This window comes from Arctopsyche grandis, chromosome 5, assembly GCF_051622035.1.
Source record: "Arctopsyche grandis isolate Sample6627 chromosome 5, ASM5162203v2, whole genome shotgun sequence".
NCBI classification, from domain to species: domain Eukaryota; kingdom Metazoa; phylum Arthropoda; class Insecta; order Trichoptera; family Hydropsychidae; genus Arctopsyche; species Arctopsyche grandis.
Genome location: NC_135359.1, coordinates 8,647,687 through 8,669,023, shown reverse-complemented (window position 1 = coordinate 8,669,023; position 21,337 = coordinate 8,647,687). Strand labels below are relative to the sequence as shown.

General features: G+C 37.1%; 1 protein-coding gene across 4 annotated transcripts in view; it reads right to left on the bottom strand.

Annotated features, from left to right (window-relative positions):
• Positions 1-21,337, bottom strand: part of HnRNP-K (Heterogeneous nuclear ribonucleoprotein K) — a 56,245-nt gene that overhangs the window by 11,799 nt on the left and 23,109 nt on the right. The window contains exons 2-6 of one of the 4 annotated variants that reach the window (XM_077431379.1): positions 18,224-18,285; positions 3,439-3,571; positions 3,297-3,353; positions 1,927-1,970; positions 58-130 (exon numbers count right to left, since the gene is read on the bottom strand). In XM_077431379.1, the coding sequence (XP_077287505.1) occupies positions 58-130; positions 1,927-1,970; positions 3,297-3,353; positions 3,439-3,537 (273 nt within the window). In that variant the 5' untranslated portion in view covers positions 3,538-3,571; positions 18,224-18,285. Of the gene's footprint in view, positions 1-57; positions 131-1,926; positions 1,971-3,296; positions 3,354-3,438; positions 3,572-11,965; positions 12,090-18,223; positions 18,286-21,337 lie in introns of those variants that run through there. The other 3 variants (XM_077431383.1, XM_077431380.1, XM_077431382.1) reach the window with 3 other exon arrangements.

Genomic DNA, 21,337 nt, shown 5'->3' with positions numbered 1-21,337 from the left:
ATCTATCAATGGTGAAATCAAATTTAAAAAAAAACGAAAACAATGATATAAACTCACCTCTTCCATGTTGGGAACAACATCAGTCACGATATTTAATATGGTATCCAAGTCCGACGACATTGAAAGAATGCTGTAAAAAATGATACATATTAGTACGATCAATGAAATAATTTTTAATACGTTCTATGTATATATATATATAGATATATAAACTCACACGATTGTAAAAAAAATAATATATGAATAAAAAAAGCCGCGAAATACGAACTCACACTGAAAATGGAAACAGTCAAATTTACTACACGTAAAATTAATAACTATGAATAAAAACTGTGAAACCTAAACAATGAACCCCTCCTGTTTCAATAATATTGCATTAATCAAATTTTACATCCACATATTACAGATTAACAACATTTAATGTGAGATATATCAGCGGTGGGCAATTTAAAAGAAATAGCATTTCAGGTGGCACGCCAATTTTATTAAACTTATTATTCAAGCGAGTTACAAGCGTCAGTCTTATTATTTTCAACGTAAAATAAGGAATTTAATACTAAACGTTCAATTTTCATTAAAATTTTTTGCCTAGGCGCATTTTATCTCAAAATATTTCCATGACACGCGAATCAGTTGGCGTTTCAGTATTGCCGATCGCTGATATATAACCATGCAGAACGTCACAATCGTTATGTATATTCGTGATTTTATCTCAGGTCAAATTTATACAGTAGTCTGCATTCCGTTTTGATGTTTAACATCGGCCGTTATCGTAAAAACTAAGAATCCATCAACCACAAGTTAAATAATCCCCGCAATTTATTATCATAACAGCGTTATTTGCATTTGAAGCGACTCGCTAAGAATTGATTATCACAAAAAGAAGACAAACCCCATTAATTTTTAAAAATATATTAAATGTTAACACATAATTATTTTTATTATTTATCGCTACCACTAAAATCGCGCCCGATTTAATATTGTTAATAGAACTAATTTGATTAAGTTTTTATTTTCCAAAAAAAAAAAAAAAAAACAACAAGAAGCTTCCAACTAGAAAAGCATAAATATGATATAACCCCAACCACAATTAAAATATAAAAAAATACGGGAGCTGTACTGTTAAACTCTGGGATCTCGAATATTAGTTACTTTACCTGCGGAATGCTGAAATAATATTAAAAAAATAATAAACTAGGAATCGCGGATTTAGACGACAAAGTAACCGAATGAAGATTATCGCCCGTCATACAAATGTTAAATAATGACGCACCATCATCAAAAAGTTTGTATGCACTATGTTCGATATCACTTTCAGACACGGTGTTATCACTCCACGAGACATATTGCATTCAAACATTTTCCATTATTACTATGTACAACATTAAAAGTTCGGTTACTTTATCGATCTTGGTGGATGTATGTCGGTACGTTGTCATTGTGTGTGATCTGCAGCGACAGGGCAGGGGTGGGGTTGTGGATGGTTATAGGGTTGGTTGTGGTCTGAGGGAAGCGAGGAGCGGTCACTCGCTTTTGTCAGATTGCGATGATACGACTCGCTCGAAAGCGAGAGGGGGTGGGGGGCGGTGAGGGGGGGGGTGGTAGTGAATCCATCTTGATCTTCGAGGAGGGACCGGCTGAAAGGAGCTCGCATCCGACACAACAGAATTACACACAGACGGGCGAAAATGATAAGACGAGGGTGGGGGGCGAGAAAGAGGGGGGGGGGGTGTGTGGGCGGGTGTTGTGAGAGTGCCACACGTAAACTCGGGCAAAATGGTAAGATGGCACAGTGCCGACGCATTCGACAATAATCAAAAACATGTGTTTCAAATAACAATTGTAGATTATATTACATAAAGACATGAGACAAAAGAGAGAGAGAGAGAGACAGGTGATGTGTTTTGTCATTTTAGAGTTATTTACCGTTCGGGGCCAGGGCAATCTGGGACTGTAATAGAGGCATTGTACTGCATTGGTCGGGTGTCGGGGCGGGCGGCAGGGGGTGATGGCAGTCGGCGGCAGCAGCGGCGGCGGGCGGCGGCACCACAACACACAACACAAGTTAGACGGCTTCTACACGATTGTCATCTCACGCCATATCACCTCGTATCATACATATCACACCTAACCATGTAGCTGCAAGCGCTGTCATACCTCGTCGCCTAGCGCACTATCACTATCACACCATATCACCACGCGCTCTCTATACATTGCACCATATCACCGCGCGCGCTCTACGCATACATCGTCCACAACACCATACCGTATCATCTCGCGCGCGCTCTATCACTCCACACCATGGGCGATTTTCTCTCGACGGGCACACTCATCGTTATAACAGGGCATCAACAGGCTATCTGCGTTCCGGTTTCGAATAACACTAATACAGAAATACAATGTAAGGGAAAATTGTGTGTGGATGTGTGGTGCTGAATATCATTCGCACGCATCGTCAACGCACAGTGGGCATAGCAAATGTTCCTAAACAAGAGAAACGGTGAAATAAACCGGTTCGATGCCTTGGTATGTCGTACGTGGGAATCGGCGTCCGCAAATCAACTGATAGTTTCATACTCACATATTATATAATATGCATAACAGACAAGTTTGAATCAATGAAAAGAAAAGAAACAGGCTGATAATAATAAAAAAAATATATAAAAAAATAAAAACCAATTTTGATACATATTATAAAGTGTGCGTATGTATACATCGGTTTAGGATAGTTGATTTGTAAACGTCTAATAAACGTTAAAATATTTCTACACATTAAATATTCAAATTATTGTAAAAATAAAGGTAAATAAGTAAACGAGGATACCATTTTTTTTTTTAAAGGAAACCATGATTCGGAAATCGACATTCAGTGTTCTCTTACGAATACTGAAAAGAAAATATGTTGAAAAGTTCTGTCAAAGACACGCTGCGGTTTCGCATGTGTGAGGAGGTCTTGGAGCATTGTTTTGCGAAAATCTGGGTACGCAAAATGGCCTAGTCGCAACACTGCTGTCCTGAATAGTGCGAAGGGTACGGATTTCTCTAAAGCGCCGACCATCTTTTCCTATTTGTCACCAACGATTATAGGGAATATAGAGATTATTATTTAATTAGTTGCGTGAGTACAATTTGGGCTGGTGGTGTTAAAACTGTTAACGGCGAAATAATCTGAGCGCAATTTGAAGCTTACGATGGTATTTGTATATATATATATGTATGTATACGTAAATATATACATACATATTTTTTAATAAGTTATTTTGGATACCTTAAAGCTACTCAGATTTGATACTGACCGTATTACGCAGACTTGTGATTTTCGAGCCACCTTTGCCAATTATAGACCCGGCCACCTGCACACACAAAGCATAAAAATGATACATGAGATTTTGTCGATTTTACATAATAATAATAATAATACACGTGTATTATAAATACCTTGCTAGGTATGAGAAGTCTGACTTCGGCATCGCCACGTCGATGCCTCTTAAAAGGTTGACCGCCATTGTTGACGTTGTCTTGAGCTTCACGCTTCATGATGATCTCCAAAGTTCTTTGACACTGTCAGAATCTGCACAAAAAGAGAAGAAAAATTAATATTGAAATAAATTTAAAAATACCTGTTTCAAACGAGGAAAATACGAAGGAGAAAACATGCTTAATAACATCGTAACGATAAATCATAATTGATGTTTAATAAATTATATATTTGGCTCGGTTTAGCAAAAAATACTTATTCGACATGTTAACGTCCGATTCCACTACCAGATACACGACGTTACGTTTTGAAGTTAACCTAATGGTAAGAACACATTCAAAAGTGCGACACGGAACGCGGTCGTGGTTTCCAGCTGTGATGGGAGTATCTTTATGTCATTTTCAGAGCCTGGCCACATCGGGTGACTTGCGGGCAACTTTATTGCGCGTGCAGATAAAATTTATGCAGTTGTATGGAGCATGCTGTACCAAGCAACCCATCGTTTACCCAGGTCGTAGTCACCCGGCTGTCGAGTCACGGTGATTTTATTACCTAAGCAACTAAATTTTATTACCTAGATCCCTCAAAATGTATAGCGTTGTATTGAAGGGTGCCAGATTGTGATTTAGTTGCCGGCGACTACAGGTGGCCCCATAGTGAAAAAACTATTAGCACGTCTGGCTGCATAGTCACCTATTGAGCGGATTATTGGTCACTTCTGGTTGCCCGAGTTGGGTGACCAAGAGTGACCACGAGCAACTACGCTTTGGTAACAAAGTCACTAACACAGTTGCCCGTAAGACACCAGGTGTGGCCGATTTTATTATGTCGACAAGTTTCTCCTACATTTCTTCAAATATGGCCGATCACCGGCAAACCTGGCAATACAAGGATAAAATATCATCGAAAACACTCACGCGATGGTTCGGATTTGACCTAGCAGCATTTTATTTGCATGTGGAGAACTATCACACAAAAAAAAATAGTGCTGCGTACCACCGACTGTCTGTACTTTATATATATATATATATATATATATATATATATACGAATTATAAATAGATGAAGTATTGAGATTGTGAGAAAATTCGACCTCGAGAATTTGACTGATTTATATCTAGTATCGATCCCTGGCACATTTTCGTGATTTGTAGGTATTACATTTAATCATTCGACATAATGATATTTCATATCAATTTTTTGGCACATTGACCTGAAAGTTAATAGCGAATGCTCACATAATTAAGCTACAGACAGACAGACGAGCTCTACTCGCTTTTTTTTTACATAATTTTTCGAAAGCGTACCAAAATTTTGACACCCACGCGTAGGGGACCCCCTATTGGAACCAGTCTATGAAACTACGTACATATAAAGAATTGTATCAGAAGATCGTAAAACACTAGAAATGTTTTCAAAAACTACTTACTTAGCTAGGCCTAGCTGTATATTTATAATGTGTGGGCGATATTATCCAACTTGATTATATTTTTTGAATGAGAATAAAACTGTCTAAAATTAAATGTATGAAAAACTGCCCACAGGTCCCAGCTGCAGTTGACCCTTCACATCCGACCACTAATTGATACGTACTTGATCCGAATGTCGTAATTTTAAAAATGATCTCGATTCTCGAATGACACGGCTACCGTGCGCGTTTCCAAAGTATGTACGGTAAAATCCCCAGGTGCGTGAGTTGTACATTAGCGTACCCAAAACTCGCGCGGCAAATTAAAATTGATGTGCGCGCTAATGGAGGAATAATGCGTAATGGCCATAAACAAATAATTTATTAGGTAGCAATGTTGGCGAGTGGGCAGGTGGGCGGGTGGGCGCATATTTGGGTCTGTGTGTCCCGACAGTGCCGCTACCTCAACTAACAGTTAAGGAATCTGCCGGTGGGCGGCTTTACCGTTCTTCGCACTATTTGTGTTCAAACACAATAATAATAGCACGTGCGTAAGCCGCACAATTATCGCCGGCAAAAGCCGCTAACTGCGCACTGAACATGTAAAATTTTACAATGTGTACCCACTGGAGATAAAAACCAATGTTTTTGGCGCAATTGTCGTATCGAGTTTACGTTTAGCGTTCGGTGCTTCAAGCCTAATGACATATCATAAGAGCGATCTGACAGGACGATAAGAACTCGATGTGTTGACATGTGTGTGCTCTGAAAAATCAAAACTCTTTAAAGTGTGGGTTGGGGCAAAGAAAAACCACGTATGGGTAGGGTCGAGCAGACGGCACAAATTTTATTCCCGGGGCCCCGCTACTTTCAGAGGGCCCGGTCCGAAATGGTAAGCGTTATAAGCGAAGCGTGCAAATTCCCGACTGCCCAACGGTGACGAATTCGTCGACAAAATTCGCCAAAACAGTCAAGTGCTTACATTTTCTAATTAAACGCACGATTATTTTTCCCGTGGGCCTGAATTTTTTCTCGACATCTATGTGTATGAGTATCTGAAAAATGCGTAAACTTGTAAAAATTTCCCTGCATCAGTGGATGCCATAAATTTACAATGATAGCAAGCAAGTGTTAATTTTTAAAAATCGGATTTGAGATGAGATGATGTGAAAAAAGTAACTTTTAGATCGGCGTCGGGTCGATGTTTTTGGAACAAAAAATGGTTTCACTGTTGTCAACCATTTGGCCTATTTTTATTTTAAAAGTACCAAGCCATCGCCTAGGTATAGTTATAACTAAAGCCCGGACCCAGAAGGTGTCGCATATTGTTCAAATCTTGTAAATGCATTGTTAAAGGTTTGCCGAACCTTTTTTACACAGGATTTACAACAATGGAACAATGAGCGGCCCCTTGGCTATCCTACCTCTAGTTATAACTGTTCAACTACGTAACCTTTAAAGTTAAGCAGGGGCGGTATAAAGGCGCGTTTGGATAGGTAGCTGTCATTATGTCGATCTAACGGATGATTCCGATGTAATGTTTAGTGATTTCGTTAATGATCCCAGCATCATGGCGAAGACATTTGTTGACTTTAATAAGAGCTAGCCCCCCGTATTTCGGTAAAATACAAAACGATCGGAAGGGTGGTTCAAAATCAACCAACAAATTTCGCACGGTTAGAAATTTCATCAAGTGAGACTAATAAGAAGCTAGTAAACAGATTATATTTCAATATGTGCACATTTTTTAGTGTGCAGTTTTATCACATAACCGATTATGCCTATGTTGAAATTTGAATAGTATACAAATGTATGAGCCGTCATATTTGAAATTGGCATAAGTCCACTTTTCTTCATTTGGAGAAATATCTCGCAAAACATTACTGGTTGCCTATAATACGTTTATTTGGCTTTTCCAAGATTTTGGACATATCAAATTAAAAATAAGCGATAACAATATGTGAATTAAGTCAGAAAGTGTTTTTGGAACTGAAAATTGGACTTCCGCCACTTTCAAATATAACGGTTCATATAATGGCTCACAAGCGTATGTGATATTAGCCGTCAGATTAAAACTGACTTACTATACGTTATCGAAGAATAAATGACAAATTGACAAGAAAGTCAGAAGTTAATGTTTGCTACTGCATATTTTCACACATTGCAACATTTTCTAGGAAGTTTTCGGCTCAAAAAGGAAACACGACATTTTTCAATTAAAATATCCATTGCAATATACATGTATGTATGTGTAGTAAAAATACGCATGTCCAAAACAAAATATTACACAATACCAACGACGCAATATAGAGTATTCCGCAAAGGCATTTATTTGCCCTGTACTAACAACGTCAAATTATGCAACCGAATACTTACAAGATAAAAGACCTCGAACTGTTATGATACAATTGCTCTTTGCTACTTACTGGCCTTTTGGAAAAAAATCTAAATAATTTTCACAGAATCGACCTCACCTTTGCTCTTTTTTAATTGAATTTGAACCCCAGAACAAACGAGCAATAAAACTTCAAAGCGACGAGGCAGTAGCATGGCTTCATCAGAACAAATGCATCTTATTACAAAGTCGAATTACTCCACGAAGCGAAACCGAAATCCGGCACAAATCGTCACAAAAAGAAAAAATTACGCACACCGCATGCAAAACGGTCAAAACGAGCACGACAAATGCATAATTAAACACACGTACGAGCATAATTTATGCAACGGAATTAAACAAACATGAGCGCAGCAGCTATGTAAGTTAAGATTCCTAGCTGTGAATAAAAGGCAAAACCAGTCGCTAGATGGAATTGTTTGCGAAGAACGAAAGTGAAACTTCACATCGCATCGTAACAGTTTCTTCTTTGCACAATGTACTATGCATACAGCAAAAACGTGTAAAAAAAAGTATATACACGTGTAAATATACGCAGAGGGAAAATGTATGAATGTATAATATGTATACTGTGGGATATGAATCATGGGAGTTTTCTCTATTCAAGCAACTTCGCGGAAAACGCGATCGAACAGTTGGGGGGGTTGAAGTACGACATCGTATGACCTGAAACCACCTATGAATGTTCAGGGGTTACCAACCTCGCCCGGGACGACAGTCGCACTTTATAAACTTGATTAAATTTGTCAGTGGTTTTAATTACTAGAGTTCTACACATACCTGCGTACATTTTAGTTTGAGAAAGTGGTTTAATTTTCGTATAATTTCAAGAGTAGCTGCTCTAATGTGGCAAACTTTTTGCTGGCTTAGTAAATTGAAATAAAGCCTTGGGAAGGATTAGTCTCCTGAATAGAAGGCATTGAAATATTATAAGGCAGAAACGTTGCTGATGAATATAATAAAATAAAATCTTCAGAGACGAAATAAAACTAAACTAAAATTGAGAGATGGATGGAGATGTGTATATATTGATTGCAGTCAAAATCTATTGTTGCCATTTGAAAAAACTTGGCTGTAAATAAAAAAAAATATATGTAAATACTAAATTTTAAAACTTTCGGACACTTCATAGTTCAAATCAAACCAAAATAAGGGTGCAAACTTATTGAATTAACGGCACGGGCACGTTTTTGGCCTCCTGTGGTGAAAAAGTATGTCTTACAAAGCAGGTTTCTTTTTATTGTCAAGTTTCTCCAACATTTCTTCGAATATGGGAATCACCGCTAGGACGAAACACTGAATCGAACGGAACGGGCGCGTTCTTGGCCTTCTGTGGTGAAAAATTCGCAGGGGATTTATTCGACAATTTCTTGAAATATGGGAATCGCCGTTATTGACCACTGGTCAAACCTGTCAACACAAAGACTTAAGTGCCATAGCATATAAATAGATTATGTGTGCTAGCATTTTTTTACATGTGCAAAACTATCTAAACTTTAAAAATACATGACGCGTGCCTTTCTGTATCTGCGCCCTGTAAAGCGTTGATCAATTTGCGATACATCGTTTCACTATGCACGCGGTTTAATAAAAACATCTCGATGCTTGAACATTCATGATTTATAAAATTTAGTTATTATAACGACAACGTCACATTCTGCTAAGAAAGGATCTCTCAGGCTGTATTCGTTGTGCGGGAGGGCAGAGGGAATGACTTCACGTTTTTCCTCATGTCGGCCTTATTGACCTTTAAAATAAGTTCAAATTAGGAAAAAATGCAGGCACGAAGGACACAAGACATGCACGGAGATACACGGCAGACACAAAACACGCACCGATGGACATCACCGGCAGAACTTGAAGGAACGCCTTTTGTCCTATTATCGATAGCAGAAGTTACAGAAAATATTGGCTAACAGGGCTAGTAGCGGTTGAGCCACAATTCAGCTACATACACACAATGATGCAAAGTTTCAAAACCCACCTGAACTGAGTATATGTAGTGTGGAAAGCGATATTTTTAAATATTACATACAGTCGATTTCTCAAGAACAGTACATTCTTAGTAATATTGAAGTATTATTGTGGGCTCGTTTGCACAAGTGCATAACGATGTGCAATATAATTAGCAAGAGCGCTATCCTTCTCCACATACATATCATGCGTGGGACCCCGTCTAAATTCGCCAGCCCAGTCATCGCAAATATACCAATAGTAATGAAGCTATGTTGGAATTGGCAAATGTATGTCATACAATAAATTTATTCATGAGTTGAACGTGCGTGGTGCCAGGTGGTGTCCGCATCACCCACCAGCACCGGCAACATCGATCAACTTTGTTTCGTCGATAAATAATATCCAGGTGGTCTTCTTTTTTTCAGTCTGGATACAAATAGCATGAAAGACCAACATCGTAAAACTTTCGGTGAACAATCATGAAACAACATCCAGTCTAGACGACAAAAATGCGAAACGAGTGAAATATAGTGGGTAGCATCACGGAGTTCTACACAGTTGACAAGAGGGAAACACATTTCTGGGTTATGCTTCAACACCGTAGTAAAGTGTGTCATAAATCAAGACGGAAATTTATAAGACAGCGAGAGGAGAAAAATCGGCGAGAATTATTCAAATTAACCTTTGAGGATAAATTGTGCGAGTTTGTGAAAACTAGCGATGATTAAAAGTTGCCAAGAGTTATAGTGCAGTCTTCGCCGAGATGTGGGCGACTTTTCAAAAGCTTTGTTAACCATCATGAAGGACGAGTTCTAGAGTTATGCAACCATTATACCGGGTTGACACGATACGAGTTCTAGAGTTCAGCAACCATTATACCGGGTTGACACGATACGAGTGCACTTAGACCGAAATCTCTTATTTAGTCACTCGCACCGTCCGAGTAACATACGAGTGACCAAATTAACGAACTCGATCTGAGTGCACTCGTGTATCGTGTTGACCCGGTAATACTGGTTCTATCAATGAAAACTTGAACAATGAAGTTGTGTGAAGAGTGTGGGAAACAGCTGGATAATTTTTATAAATAAAATTACTACATAATTCGAAGCAAAATATCAAAATTGGATTTAATATATTTGTTCCCATACTATAATTAAAATGGTTCGGTGATTATTTCACGATATCGCACATCACTAAAATCTCGATTACGGAATATCTGGCACTCAAAATTCCATCCATTGAGAGTAACCCACGCGAATTATCATACTAACGACAGCCAGATATTTCGATATTTTTCAATGATTGTTGTATGTGCGACAGCAATGTGGAAAATAATTCGTTTACCATTTAAAATAAAATAAAAAAAATCTGACCAGTTAACCTCAACCAATTACATCGGGATTAATTCCAATCGAGATAGTATGTTGCCCAATGTCGATTAATGCGAATTAATGTTGAATCGAATTTCTCAATTCCGGTCATTTATGTATTAGATTCATTCGAAAAACATCATTATTTCAATACGAAATTAGAAAAAAATGACAAATTTTAATATTTCATACTAATTTTTAGGTGGGTTGGAAATAGCGTCATTGTTAAACAGAAAACTTTGATATAAAATTCTTAAGTTTTAAATCACATTTCAATGTAAGTGACATATACATCGGACAAACTTTGAATTCACGACCGATGATTTAATATAACAGTGTTTATGTAACGACAATGACTAGAAAGCGGAGGATAATTAGGGCAATATGTTTATGTTGGAACGTGTATTGTTATTTGCCATTGCCCTAATGAGTATCCGCCCCTTAATAATGACACCCATACAGCAAATACAATCAATATCCAATAATAAAACGTTAATGCATAATTGACGTTTTGTTAACGTCAAAGATAATAACTGTTTGACACAATAAAAGCGAAAATGGAATTGAAAATTCATTTATATAATTAAATGTCAATACAATCGACAAACAAAACGACAGTTAAATTTCACCTAAAAGTAACGCACACAAACACACACACAAGCGTGAATAGTTGATGTTATAATTCGATGACTGGGGGTATTGATTGTCATTACTCAAAAACTACATTAATAAATAATCAACCGTGGACATTTAAAATTCAAAACGTAATCGATTATTATAAATTACCACGAATTTAAACAACGGAAAAATATAAACATATACATATTAAAAACAAGCAAAAAAGCTGAATCATCAGCATGTAATGATGGGTGACGGACTCCAAATGAGAAAGTTGGCAGTGGAATGTATCATATTATTTCACAATTATTATAATAATCCAAGTGCGAAGTTCAAAATTTCCAAACAAACACTCGCGATGAGATTTCCTACACGAAAACCAGCATCTAAAACACATGCGTATTTCCCAACAGAAATCAGAAACGCATAAATTCCGACCCGTTTCTTTTTACTGAACTATATAAATATAATATCGAAGACGACGAAGACAGATAAGATGCGACACACGATGAATCAAAAACACAAAATACACGTGTGAAAAAGATCGAATTGGCAACGAGTTGGGCAGAGCCGACGAAACACACCATGATGCAACACGACACGCAAATTGTATACAAAATCGGACACACCGATACCGGCTATCGATTATGCGATAAGGGCACGTTCGTACAAAACGAGATACAGTTTAATCGGAGCCATGTATACACACACACTATACATATTTGGTATATACGGACCCGAAGCACGTCCGCACGCCGAGGCCAGCCAAGCTAGACTGCTCGTACCCGTACGACACTGCCAAACGAACCTGAACGAACTGTACAGTGCTGACTGTCGAGTCTTTGTTGCGCGAATCACATTAAAAGATTCGCAAATGACGTTTCGTATGTATGTATGTATGTATGTATGTATGTATAAGTACACCTGTTTGGAATATTGCTAATCGTAATTATTTATTGTATTATGCGTGTTAAATTAGCCAGGTATGTGATAGGTAGTTTTGAAGGACGACGTGATTTGCACAATCTGGTGAGCTCGGTACGATATATATGTACGTATATAAAAATGTATATAAAAAAAATCGTTGATTTCGAATGAGTATATCGTAAAGTGAGAAGCAAATTATTGCTTATATTTTTCGTAAATGTATTAAATTTTTTATTTATTTTTTGATTAGCATTTTTGTTTCATTTTAGAGAATAAAATGATCGGTTTTATCATCTAATATATAATTTCGAAAGAGACTTTGTATGTATGTCCATATGTAAGTTTTGATTCGTAGAATCCGTGACATTAAATTTAATAATAAAAAAATGAATATTCAAATAAAATAAAACTTCAAATAAATTTAATAAAATGTTTACTATTTGATTAGCCATGTTTAAGCGGTTTATATTACAAATACCGAGCGAAGCCGGGTAAAACCACTAGTATTATACGTATGTATGACACTAGTGGTTTTTTTTTTATTTCTTTTAAACATAATTTTCAAAGAAAGTAGAAATCAATTTAACATTTTATGAAATATAGTTAAACCTTATACGACGCGCTATATCTGTTCCGCAAGTAGACGGAAAAAATAACATGGGATATCAAAATAATGAAATTGTAAGAAAATATGATATTGGATTTATTATATTTTTGCTATTTTTTTTTCTCGTGCCTTTTTGTTGAACTGATCAACCGCGTTATACATGTGCACGTTTTAAATCTAGAATCGCGAATAAAATATCATCATCATCATCATTTACAGCCATTCACAATCCACTGCTGGATGAAGGCCTCTCAAACACGCTTCCACTTCCACACATTTTCCTAATTTCGTCTACCCATGTTTTTTGGGGTTTGTCTTTTACCTCGGGTACCATTCTAGCACTTATTTTGTACACCTTTAGTCCATTCATCTACTTGATCATTGATATTTAAATCTCTTCACTCTCTACTATATCCACTACCCTTATCATACTTCTCACTCGCGTACTCCGCTTCTTCTCTTTTCCAGTTATGCCGAACATACCGCGTTTCATACTTCTTTGAGTGCATCTTAGCGTTCAATATCCAAGTTTCATATCCATACGTCATCATTAACCGACCTATCTAAACCCAGAGAAAAACCTATGAACGAAAAATAAATGCGAAACAATTCCACAAATGCGAATTTTTGGCATGCTAAAAATACGGGTCTCTAGTTATTGCTGTACGAGTCGGAAAAATCGATTCCAATGCATGACGATATTGAATTTGGCATTAATTTTCGTAAAATGAGCTGCACGCTTTGATAGACCGTTACGAATTTCAATGTTTGTTTATTTTTAGCTCGCTGTACGGAAAAATCTTGTTTTTCATAAAGTTTCCATGTCGGTGAAGCAAATACCGACTGAATATTACGTGCACAAATAGCATATGTAAATTAAAACATAAATATGTACTCGATAACAACAACGAAGATTTTTTTTCAATAATCTTAAATTTACAGCGATCTGTCTCGTGAGATGAATCGCCTCATAAAAATAAAATTAACGAACGGAAACGGGCGTCAACGTCTTGCAAATTAACTGTTACGAAGATTATAAATTATTTTCAGGTTTTAAAGCAGAAAATATGCGTGTCGAACAAAGTATAAAAATATACCCAAGATGTGCACAAATATATGTATGTATATCTAATTTATAATTTCGAAAGAGACTTTATAAGGGTTGATGTATGTAACTATGTATGTATTTAAGGTTTGGTTGGGAGCATCAAAAACAAATCAAGGTTTCTATGACGTTTGAATAGTTTTTTTTCGATTAATTTAATTTTACTATTAGATAAGCCATGTTTGAGCGGTTTATATTACAAAAACCGAGCGAAGCCGGGTAAAACCACTAGTATATATATAATATATGTTAAGGATCAAAATTCTCTTTAATTAGGTTTTGTTTCTTGTGTGTACCTAGATGTTGTTTCTAAATTATGAAGCGAACGACTTGAATTATATGAGTTGTGTGTAGTTAGCCCTACCTGTTCAAACACACCTTAGCATACTCACACATAACAACATTAAAATCAAAATTAAATATTATTCAAACATACCATGAACAACACATATTATCCATACACATGTACATATAATACACGACTCATGCGAAAGCAATTAAAAATATACGCATCCGTTAATTCAATTAAAAACTTGTATACTTAGCCGTTAATTATAAGCGTTATCTAACAGTACGATTATTAATTTAATCTATAATATATCAGCGAGTCTCAAATTTACTCTCTGTCTCAACACCGGATACCGAAAAGAATTAGTCTGGCAAGTTATCAGACGACTCATCCAACACAAAAGACTTTCAAATTAATCAATCCGAGAGTTCGACCAAAGACAAGCAACAAAAGACTTATTGCCCCGAGTGTATTGCACCGAACGGGTAAATCCTACACATTTCCGATTTAATCCCCTTTGACCACAACCAGTGAACCCAATATGTACAAGTCAAATACACCCAGGATCACACCAAACTACTAGAAAGAGATGAAACATAACACGAAAATATCCATCTGACATTTCAATTTTGACAATGTCACACATAACTGGCCATACTAACAAAGAAGCATCGTGCCATTGATGATACACAAGAGAGAAAAAAAAAGAGCGACATTGTCCAAACATGGCAACTATTCATAAAAATGAGCACTATATACCTATGTGCGGACTCGAAGAGTCGTGACCTGTACGACCTCGCAACCGGTCGAAGATGAACACACCTGACATCACCATATTAGAAAGTCGAACGTTTAAAAATACTTACATATCAATATATGTACCTCTCGTGCAAACACTAAATATTTGTCGTATTCAAATAATACATTCGAAAATGTGCTATAGCGGTTTTCGGCCGACGTGTGTATTTGTTTAACCCAATGACCTTAAAATTAGCATTACGTCTACATTGTACCGACAGAATGACGCGCGAAAAAATTGAATACACACTCGTCATTGTTTGTATGCGAGATGCTAATCGTATAGTCTAATGTATGTATGTATTGATAAATCTTTCGACTTAATCAATGTACATATATATTACCTTGGTTGGGTCAAATCCAGCAAATTACCAATTGAAAAAAATCCTTCGTGAATTGATACGAAGGCTTGGAGTACGGTAGTGATGATATCTGGTAATTTGTTTGGGGTAAAGGTCTGACCGCACTAGGCGACTGTGCGCTGCAGCGACGCAGCACGGCTAAATATTGTTTTGTATGAAATTGTATAAGATAGAACGCACTACGAATGGCGCGACGTTGCGCATCAAAGTTGCCTTCAGTACTAACTGAGATATGCCGCGCTGCGTCGCTGCAGTGCTGTGTCAGGGCTTAACTATTGTGGTCAGGGCTTAACTCGCGCAACCACAGGTTACCAAGTGACTCATTTCATTAAGACACCAATGTAGCGTGGACGTTTAGAGGGGTTTCTAAGATCGGAATGAAAGACGCAACAGTAGTCGTAGAGGTAGTTTATTGTTCTTGATTCGTCTGCCTGTCAGCTCCGAATGAAGCTCGGACCAAAGCCCTTTTGCCCTTTTGGGGCGAACGCGAGATCAGGTGGATCAGTGGTCGACGAGCACCAATCAACTAATCTCTACGTCACATTACTAAAATGAAAATATCCACTAACCCGAAACATCTTAATAATCACATATTGATTTAACTGTTTAATTAACCTGGTGTAACTGTTTCTCGAAGATGAGCAAACTTGACCGGCAACAGATTTTTATATGAAGACGAATTTGACCGAAGACGAACTGATTTGACGAATTTGACTGAAGACGAACTGATTTATATTTAATCCCTGATTACGTTTACATGTTTTTTTAATAATGTGTCTTTGTATTTTGGAGATAATTCGAAAACAACTAATTATATAGTGGCTTTGTATTGCTCAATGAAATGCTAATCATCACGTTGTTAATGATTTTCAAAATTTAAGGTGGGCCAAAAATGGTACCTCTTCTTAAAGGTCTATTTTTCTTTGGATTTAATCTAAACTGCTATTAAGAAGTTTAGATTCATTGTTCTTTAGGTTCATTGGAACCAATACTTTGGGACAGAATAATCATGACAATTTCCTTCATTTATATTTTTACACTGATATAACTATGTATGTATAATCTTTTAGAAAACAATTTTGAATAGATATAACGTCAGTCAGCAACTAGCTTTGTGTTAACGTTTATGCTAACCACAGAAAAGTTGCCGGGTTTGATCTCGATTGAAAAGAATTTATTCAGAGTATTGTCAGTAGTGTTGCTGGTCAGCATGTCGACAGTGTGCCAATTGATCAGATTTCGTTGTTGAAACGGTTCCTATAAAATTGGGAAAAATCATCCTACCCAGTATATTGCCACTATTTGAATATGATTTCGAAATGTATAATATATAAATTTGTGTGTACAAGTTTAATATCATAGATGTCGTTGAGGGGCACCCCAATAATGGTTTATTGGAAAAATATAAAATTGGGCCAATCAGCTATGTCGTCTTTTCTGAAGTATAAACAAAAAAAATAGATATAATGTGAAATAAAGTTTGTTTTTTGCCAACGTGATACTTGCAAAATTGCCCCAAAAGTTAAGTTCAGAGATTTGGTTTCCACTAGGGCGATTTTCGTAGGCAGAGATTTGTCGGCAGACTTGTCCGTCGACCAATCTCTCCATAAGCGGGCCCCTTGGATCTCAATCATGATGGATGCGCGTTTTGACGATTAGCCGTCTTACGAAATCTTGTGAAAGTTCAAGGCAGTGGTGGCTATCGTGTAAGTGTTACGAATTCGTAAGATTTCTATGTAAACATTTCTAGCGATTTCGTAATACGATTGGTTGCGCGTGTCCATCATAAAAGAACATTTACACTGTCGGTCTTTGTCATCGGTATTGTTCGTGAGGTTGACTCGAAAAAAAAAACGCTATCCCTATCATTGAGTGAATGAACATTTGAATATGTCAGAATGTATTTTTAAAAGGTGTGAAAATGCATAAGCTGATTGATGCGTTTTCATCAGATAGATAACAGTTTTCCATTCCACAAATGAATCGCATCGATTAAAGTTGACTGCTTTGAACTCTCTGTTGTGGAATTGATCATTAGAATTTGTTCAGTAAGTGGAAATTCATACCCAATCCAATTAATCGATCAATCGAATAAATAGCTAAAACAATCATGAATATATAATTTCCCTAAAGTAACATATGAACTTATAAATTAATGATGCCGAGTAATCAATTATGTATCGAATAAACCCTTACCGGTTCGGGTATCTTAGGCAATCTCTAGACACGTAAACGAGAAGCGTTATCTTAGTCAAGACCGTGTGAAAGATCGGATTATCTCCATGAACTAGTTTTGTCAATTTTTTTTATATTGCAGAGTGCGCTTATTATCGCATCTTAAAGTTTAAAAATTAACTGCGAAAAATACTAATTTTAAGTGGAAATCAGCTTGAAGTAGTAAATTGAGTAGGTATTTGAAACCTAAAATAACAGTTCATTAAATCAACGCACTCAGGAAATGTCGTGTATCTAAAATGGGTTACAAAAATTCTCCGAAATCCTCTTCCACCTCGAAAACGAACACATAATTTTTGACCCAAAAGTTTGTAGTGATGACGAGTTTATGTCAATGTTAGACAGGATACTGGCAAGAGGAAAGCGGATACTAAAAGTTTCCGTCCACATTTTCCCAGGAACAAATTGATGATCAATATCCAGAACAAACAAAAAAAATGCTTGCTCGATATAACCACCTGGGAAATTATAGTTATTTTTGATTGCAGTCGAGACAACAGAATACAGTTAATATACAGTTAATCAATGGGTTTCGATTCTGCCTAAATATCGCATAGTAGATCGTCGGCCTTCCAACAATAGATTTTTCTATGCGTCATTTGAAAAATAAACAAAAGTGAGATCACTATAGATAGCGTGCGTGTGAAAGTGTGACAGGAAGTTTTTACTCACCACCTCGACTACTAGGAGCTAGCTGGGTTTGCTGATGACTCAGCCGGAGCTCGGGACGAAAACTGCAAAGACAAAAAAAAAGTTCAAGTTACCCAGAAGATTCAAAGCACAACCATCGCTGACCGGTGGCCATCGACTACTCAAAGCTGTACAGAGTGCGAGACAATGGTCTCACCGGAAGTGGTCAGGTGTGCAAGGGATGATTGCGACTGTCCTCGTCGACGACACGGACCCATATCCGGTCAAAGCTGACCGTCGCTGACAACCCCTGACCCCCTCCCGTGGGGCGGTTGACAACCATCGGCACCACACACGTACAATTCAAACCGAATCGATACGAAATATGGTATCGACTAATCCGATCGGCACGAATCCATTACCGACCATCTCGTACGTATCGTGCATTCCCATGATGCGAGTGAACTATGCAAGGCTGAGAGCTAACGAACTGTAACCGGTTTTGCAAAACGGCGGGATGATAGCGCTGGGCACCTGGGTTTAGTAGACACGCGTTGAGAAAAACAAGCGAAACTCCCCTCCCCCCTCACACCACTTGCGTAATCGCAAATTATGTGGAAATACCGGATTTTTTCGATAGAGTAGAATTTCAGCAACGCCTCAATGTTGTTTTGTTTTCGTTTGAATTAAATTTGAATCAAACTACAGGCGAAAAGTGTTGAATAGCAAACGATCCGATTAACACGAGGAATTTGCATATTAACAAGGTTGAGAGTAGTATCTAAAAAATAGCAAAAAAAAAAAAAAAAAAAGAAGTAGCGTTTGACTGCGAGGCAGGTACATTGTAGAGGGCATACATACAGCAGCAGTCACATAAAACGGAACGCTTAAGCGAAACATGTTTTTGCGTGAAATTTCGGTAATCTTATATAAAACCAAAACTGAAAGTCATTTAAATGATAGGTTGTATCATAGTGCATTCGTGTAACACCAAACGTGAACATAAAAGGTGATAAAGATGAGTTGGGGAGAAATTTAATGGAGGGCAGATTTTACGACCGTGCGTTGACTTCACGGTTAAATGAAATTTGAAATGAAAATAGCACTATACATATACATTTTTAATTTTATTACAGTCACATATTATTATTTACAACTTATAAAAAAGAAATTAATATTTTGTAGCGGCTCCTTTCGATTTTATAACTTATTTTATTCGGTTTGGCATAGAATCTACTAAAGTTTTTAAATTTTCGATTGGGAGGTCTTCGTACCATATATTTTCTATTATTTCTTTCAACGATTTAAGAGTAGAAACATTGTTCTTCCTTATCCTGTACTTGATACACATCCATAAATTTTCGATTGGATTTAAATCGGGACTATTGCCAGGTCATGGTAGTGTCTTTACACCCATTTCTTGTAAATAGTCCCGAACTTAAAAAAAAGTTAAAAAAAAATTCAGTTTTTTGATTGAAATTTTATAATTTATATTCAATGCTATGAAATAAAATGAATACTCACCAATTTAGCTCGATGACAAGGGGCAGAGTCATCTTGAAAAATTATATCATCGGAATATGAAAGGTGGTTTTCCATCGATGGGACAAAGCTTTCTTCTAAAATTTTTTTATATATTTTTCCATCGATGGCACCTTGTAGAAACTCCAATTGTCCAATGTTATGGTACGAAAAGCATCCCCAGACCATTTGACTTGGAAGATCCTTAACAGTTTTAAGGGTACAATTTTCATTATACCTTTCGCCAACTTTCCTTCGGACATACGGAAAACCATCAGGACTATAGAGGTTAAACTTTGATTCGTCGGAAAGTATCACTCGTTGGCAATCTGATGGACTCCAATTTTCATGTGCTTTCGCCCACTCCAATCGATTGTTTTTCATTCTCTTGGTTAGTAATGGGTTTTTTGCAGCTTTCCGACCGTACAGTCCAGCTTCTCTGAGTCGCCTTCTTACTGTTGAGTCGCTGATTTCCTTGGAAAATTGTGAAGATGCATCTGTTCTTAATCCTACAGCAGTTTTGAATCGCTGCTGTAAAGATAATCTGGTTATTACACGGTCTTGCCTCTCCGATGTGCATCTTTTCAGTCCGGTCCCCTTCTTACGATCAAAACTTCCAGATTCTCTTTTTTTTTTCCAGTAATCTCGAAACAGTCGATATAGAACATCCCATTTTCTTGGAAATTGACCGAAAGGAAAATCCTGAACTCGCCAATGTCGCGATTTTTACACTCTTCTGCAATGATAACTGAGCTCGTTTTTTCATGTTGACGTGTTAAAATTCGAATTTGATGCTTTCTCCTTGAAAACCCACACTAAACTGAACTCAAATCTTAGAAAACAATCATATTTAGAATATTTGGTCGTTAAAAACCCTACACATAAAGGGATAATCCTTTAATGGCCTCGAAGTCGTAAAATTCACAAGCGTTCCGTTTTATGTGACTGCCGGTGTATATTCGTTTTCAAACATGAATTTTTTATTCAATGTCAGATATGCATACAATAGATGACATTTCATATTTGAGTGCGTCAGTAAATTTGTGCTGGTTGACGGTGGCCTATTACGTACATGCAGCGTACAATAATAATATATATGAAACCGGACTCGATGTATATGTATGTTCGTGGCTATGTATGTGGCGGACGCGTCGACAAGTATGAGGATTTCAAAAAAAAACAATTTTTAGAATACCAGGAGTATACGTTATGCATAGGGATGTGGCGTGAAGACCGATCGTCTCGAGGAGACGTGGGGAAGCGAGAAGTGGGGTGGGTGTGGAGTGTCTGATATTTACTTCTGATATTGAGCGACGGGTGACGTCAGTGTCAGATGCGCCTAAGCATTCGAGGGAGCATACACACATCTACGAAGACACACATACATAAACACACATTTATTCATCATTTCGAACGCATGAACGGGTTGGATCGGCGAGCGTGTAATGAACGCACTCAAATTTGTGCTATGAATACGTGCCTATAAATTGACATTCTATGTATTTATATATGTATATATTGTATAACATATAACATTATTTGAATTCGTGTATCAATTCCTTTCCGAAACCACCCGTTGAAATCGACGGGTACAACACTAGTCTGTTGTAGATCTGTTGACGTAGTAAATTACTA